This window comes from Drosophila virilis, chromosome X, assembly GCF_030788295.1.
Source record: "Drosophila virilis strain 15010-1051.87 chromosome X, Dvir_AGI_RSII-ME, whole genome shotgun sequence".
Classification (NCBI taxonomy): domain Eukaryota; kingdom Metazoa; phylum Arthropoda; class Insecta; order Diptera; family Drosophilidae; genus Drosophila; species Drosophila virilis.
Window position 1 is genome coordinate 20374432 of NC_091543.1, and position 6257 is coordinate 20380688.

General features: G+C 37.0%; 1 protein-coding gene across 1 annotated transcript; it reads right to left on the bottom strand.

The window, feature by feature from the left end:
* Positions 1–3284: 3284 nt before the first annotated feature.
* LOC6632192 (eukaryotic translation initiation factor 4E1) lies at positions 3285–5240 on the bottom strand. Its single transcript, XM_002055611.4, has 3 exons — positions 5097–5240; positions 4208–5040; positions 3285–4147 (listed from the first exon to the last, which is right to left on the bottom strand). Exons 2-3 carry the CDS (start codon positions 4925–4927, stop codon positions 3896–3898), a joined length of 972 nt encoding a protein of 323 aa, XP_002055647.3. The 5' UTR covers positions 4928–5040; positions 5097–5240; the 3' UTR covers positions 3285–3895.
* Between the last annotated feature and the right edge of the window lie 1017 nt (positions 5241–6257).

Consider the following 6257-nt stretch of genomic DNA (forward strand, 5'->3'; position numbering starts at 1 on the left):
AATGTGGGTTCGAACCGTGAACCGAACCACCTCAAATGTTTCTTATTTATGCAGCCCTGAAAACTAAAAGCTTGGGTTTTTAGTTAGGTACAGTGAACATACATAACTTAAAACTAGTTCAAAAGCTGTTTAAAATAGTTGATTGAAAATCATACAAAAACGATGCCAATCTTTATCTACATATGAGTGATGTGAAATGATGACAATTGAAATAGTTTACAAATAGATTAGCTTAAGATTGGTTCAACCAAGCCTCCAAAGTGGTTGAACACAATATCGTAGACTGCGCTTTAGTGCCATGGACCTATATTATGTTTGAAATTGGTTCAAATGCAAGAGATTCAAAAATGTGCCAACCATTACATCGGTGGGCGTGGCAACATGCTTTGATATGTGCATATGTAAGTGCGGAAAAAAATAAAATCCGCACATTTTGTAAGTTTTGCCCAAATGTCCAGATCCACACGCATGCATATGTATGTACGACTCTGTGTGTGTGTGTGTGTGTGTGTGTGTCTGAAGTGTGTGCGAATGTGTTTGCATCTCTTTCATATGCTAATTTAATAGTAAGCAGTGGCAAAAATACACGCCCAGTATATGACGAGGGGGGCCCACATGGGCAGCGAGACGACGGACAGTAAATGGGGGACATTTCTGAATGTGCACACATGTAACGAGTGACAGCTACTAATAGCACACACACACATACGCATTTCTGTTTGTGGGTGTGCGATATTGTTGTTGTTGTTGTTGTGATGTTCTTGTTGTACACAGTAAGCACACAATATGCATATTCATGAACTAAGTGGCTGCATTTCAGCGCGCCATTTTCAAAAGCTTCTTTGTGCAAATTGTGAGCATTAAAACAAAAACAAAAATTGTATTTTCTGTTGCATATTTCTTTGTTTGTTAGCATCAGTTTCTTTGGGACAGTTACAGTGCTGCTAAAAGTATGCACCAGACGTCATTTGTTTGTAATACATATGACTCAAATTATAATTATGTTCATGCATTCGTTGTCATAAGTACAGGATATATACCAGTTTCTGGTTTGTTGTAACTGATCTTTTCTGCTTTAGTCAAACTGTTAAGTTACACAGCATGGGCTTAAGCAATAGTTTAATCTTTGAATACATTTGTAACATATCTATATACTAAATGTTTGATAAACGATTTAAACTAACTAGAGACGAGTGCTGCAAAACCACCAATAATAATCTCTATCTAGGGTTCTCTAGGCATTTCGCGAATTCAACTTTAAGATGTAATTATTATTTGATTTAATATTTCCGAGCATAACATTTTGTTAATTACCGTTAGATATTGTTATTTAATACAAATAATAGATCATCGTTTGCTTCGATAGTGTTATCGAGAGTTTTGTGGCAATATTGAACCTGCAAGGTTGAAGCTGAAGCTGTGAAACTATCAAATTTTAATTTTTCTGCTTTTTTTTACCAATTCATTTCAATATTAGAATAAATAATATATGTTGTCACGAACTTAGATAGGTCAGAACTTTTGCCATAAATAGGGATGAAAGGGAAATCTGCAGGAAAGCGGAAAACGCGCAACTGCTACTGTGATCTCTGTCAGTCCCTAGTCAGTCAGTAGCTGGTATCAATTAAAAAGGCAACCAATAAATAATTATCATCGGCTGACATAAACAAGGAGCGACGTGTATGGTAACATTATTAGCCCGTTTGATTGATCTGATTGTGTGCCATTTATATTTAATGAGCTACGAGAAATGCCAGAAATATGCCCAAACATTATATATTCTAGCTGAGCTCCGAGTGTGACATGGATGTGAACCAAATGATGGCAAATGGCAAACGCCAAATGGCATGTGCGTAATATGTATGCATACTCTACACTTGATGAACCCCTATAAAGCTGTTATGCTTTGAATGATAAAGCTTCTCAATTCGAATTCGTATCAACTCTTTGTATAAATGATATCGTTGGATAATTAATATCGAACAAATATATATGTAAGTATATACGATAGACAAGCATAGAACTTGTCAGACGGTAATTGCCGATTGGTAACATTTGTATATATATGTATATCGGATTGGGCTAGATTGGAGCCCTTAATCATAGAGCTACCAAAAATGTATGTCATTTATACGTACATAAGTTATAAGTTATCCTCCAGACTCGATATTTGTTAGTTTCTTCGAATTGTTAGCAAACTCGAATCAAGATTGAACTACTATATAAAAAAGTCTATGTATAGAATAGATAGAAATATCAAGTCTTAGCATAGAACACTTATCTGTCTTCCAAGATAACTCGACCAAGCCTCGCAATGAAGAGCCTTACTTCGCAACCGTATCAAAACGGACAGCTAAGTATATCATATGCCTCGCTTGCATATGCAAGCATTTCTTGGCCACATTCTAAAATAGAGTATTTAAAGTACGGCTTGCTGATGAAAGTCGATTTTTCTTGTTTTTAGCTATGTTTGCCCAACATTTGTGCAGTTTATTTTTGTGTGGCCGTTCAACTGATTTAGCTCAATAATGCGACGCGTCTCTCACTTTGACAAGGGTCGCAGCAGCAGCCGTAACAGCACTTTCACAGCCGTTGTCAACAACAACAACAACAACAACAACAACAGCGACAACAAAACAACAAAAACAAAAACAATAAGTGGCAGTGGACAGCAAACACGAGTTCGTTATCTTTACCGCAATGTTAACACTGCCACACTTTTTTCGAGGGCTGACAGCCCTGCACTCCCACCGCCTGTTAAATTGTGAAGGAAATGGCAAAAGGGAATTGTTGCCAACTAGAAATATTGAACAAATAATCTTTAAATTTATATGTATACATATATTAAATAAGAAATGCTCATTTACCTCAAAATACACAATATCTCCGCTCGATGCAAAATTGTTTTCGCATGTTATGCTAAAATTACTATAGTTTGTAACATATCACGCTGTTCTCACCAAATTACCACTAATAAAATAGCTGCTTTCAGGTTACCTTCAGGAGCTCACTAACCATTCCCAGCTGGGAGCAGGCTTGCCAGGCAGGCTATGCATTTTCCCCCATCGCTATGATTTCTCATCACTATCTCATTATCCTACTCTCTATCTACTTAACACTCTTTATAGTATAACTATTGTATTTTATTGAATTATAGAGCTAATCAAGATTTTAAATTAATTTTAAATATAAGTAAATTATTTCATATGTATATAAGTATTTAATATATACCCTAAAAAAAAATTATACCTAAGCCCTAACCACAAAAAAACAAAAGAAAAGTCTATATTTTATACTCAGTTGGTTTATCATTTATTAATGGATATAAGATACATTTTTTAAGATTTTCAAAAAAGTGCGTTTACAAACTTGTGTATTTGACTCCTACCTTGCCTACGTATTACACGACTTCGGTAAGGGTAACCTTATCAAAACTATTTTTGTTATCAAAAAAAATAACAAACACATACTGACACAAAACTTAACTTTGGATTATTTTAACATGAAACAATTTTAAAAGTACCTTTCAATTTTGATACTGTGAGAAAATTAAAAAAAAAAATCCTTTAAAATAGAAATTTTGGAAAAAGGATATGAGAGTTACGATACAATAATTGAATGATTTGGTACATTTGCCGGAGGTAAAAGTATCGTTACCAACTGCGATATTCCCACACAGATACGTTCGCGAGTCCAGATACCTTACTTCCGAGCCTATGTTTACTTATGCTTATACAATACTACACTCAAAAGGTCGCTTACAAACAAACAAAAAGAAAGATCTACATACATATATATAAATATATATATATATATATATATATATATATATATGGCAACGCAAAACTGGCTAAACTGGTTCGTAATTTTGTGGGGTGCTTGGATCAACGATTATTTATAGAGTGTAGGTCGACTTAACATTGGAGCCCTGCTTGACCATTGTGTCCTTATGCAGTTGATATTGCAGCACATTCTGGGGACCCAGACGTAGTGCATCGCGCAGCTTGTGGCCAATCTCCAATATGGCCTCCTGATTGTTGCCATTGGATGTCCAAATGGATATTTTGTTGCTCTTGCCGCGTATGTTGACAACAGCGCCACAAATCTGGTCCAAATGATCAAAAACTTCGCCAATCAAACATAGCAGCTGGTTAAATGGATAATGGCTATTGTGTGAAGCTCGGAATTGTCTGAATGTTTCTCTTACCACATCAAGCCACAACTTGTCCAGATCGTCTTTTAATATCTTATTGAGCGTGATCACCCAGCGACCGCCATTGTTATTGGCAGCATCCTCCCACATGGGGCGTATGTCCTTCTTGAATAGTGAATAATCGCTGCCCAGCTTGATCTCGGATGGCGGCTTGATGTGATTGTATAGACTCCAGAAGTCCTCGACAGTGTCAAAGCTCGTGATCTCGTTCTGCATATCCTCCCAGGACTTGGTGCGATCGTTCTCCAAATACCAGAGAGTCCAGACATTTTGCAATGGATGCTTCAGCAATTTATCATTGCGCTTGGCAATTGCATCATCATCTAGCATCGGATCGATGGATGTCTGGCACTCCTCTGGCTTGGCAGTGGCTTCCTCTTCTTCAATCGCAATTTCAGTGGCCACAGCTATAGCTGGAGCTGGCGATGAAGCTGGAGTGGAAACTGGAGTTGGTATTGGAGTTGGTGCTGGAGTAGGAGCCGCAGTTGCAGCTGCAGCTGGAGATGAAGCTGGAGTTGAAGTTGGGATTGGAGATGGAGCTCGTGTGGGAGCCGCAGTTGTAGCTGGTGCTAGAGCTTCTGCTTCAGCTGGTTCCTGGCATTGTTCTGGAGCTCCTGTAGTTTCCATATCTGCACTGGCATCCACCTGTTCGTCGCTGGCGGCAGCCACAGCGCTGCTTTTAAAAATGGACTTCGGATCAGCAAAGTTCTTCATTTTGCGAACGCTCGCTTTGCACGCAGTACTTATTATCTTTAGGATTCCTATTTTCTTGCTTCTGTATATCCAGCTAGTGCTGGAGAGCTCTCGACAAATGATAGCTGTGGAATCTGCAGGCAGAACGTATTCAAATTTGTTATCTGGAAAATGGTGCACGGTTTTTTACATTTGTACGTTCACAATTAAAATATATGTTTAATTTGTAAACGAAATAACTTTTTGGAGCTGTAAAAGTCAACTGAAAATCGGCGCTACAAATCCCGAAATGAAAATGATGTTTGTTTATGGCCTACACAGAAAGCATTCTGGGCGTTTACTTTACTTATTATTTCCTTTTTGAAGCTTCGCATAAAACGACTTATCGATAATGTGCGCGGCACCTCCGATTACACCAATAAATGCAGACGATAAACTTGTGACAAGGACCGGCTCGTTTTGTCTGTATTAGAAGTAGTATTATTTCTCCAGGCCTTAAGGAAAGCTGTTTTCATTTCAAAGAACTTTTATAAAATGTGTTAAGCTTGGTAAAACTTATAAATTTTCATTCATTGGTCCCTGCATCCCCTGTAACTCATTCAACCGCAAATTAGGGATATAACAAAATTTGGATATGTGCCGCCCGCTTATATTTGGAATGCATTTCCAACCTTATAAGCTATATACTATATATAAGTGAAAATAAATATATATAAATAAAAACTAATTATGTATATATAAATAAAGTAATTTTTCTCTATATATAAAACTGTTTGTCCTGACTGACTGAATGATTGTTGATGAAAGCATAGCCCATACCGTAAGGATAAATTTTCAATGTAATTACCTTATGGCATGAAGACGGGGCTTCGGGAAATTCTACCCGCATGTGTGGAGAACACATACATACATACATAGATACATACATACATACATACATACATACATACATACATATATACGTACGTACATACATACATACATACATAAATACATATATACATATATACATACATGCATACATGCATACATGCATACATGCATACATGCATACATGCATACATGCATACATACATACATACATAGTATGTATGGCTTACCGTCCGATCAAGTAAGTCTAGTATTTCGATTCAAAGGAAAAAACTGTACAGGTTTTGGAAATTTTGAGAATAAAGAAATAGTTGCTTAACTAATTAAAATTATTTTTCCAATAAATACGCACTCTTGTGTTTAATTTGTAGTTAAAAATTGCGCCTTACTTAAAGCCCATTGCTGAGCACAACAAGCCCATGGGAGGCGCGCGGCGGCGGAGGGCAAAGAAGGGGACAGCAGGAGGAAAAGTCTTAAGCAA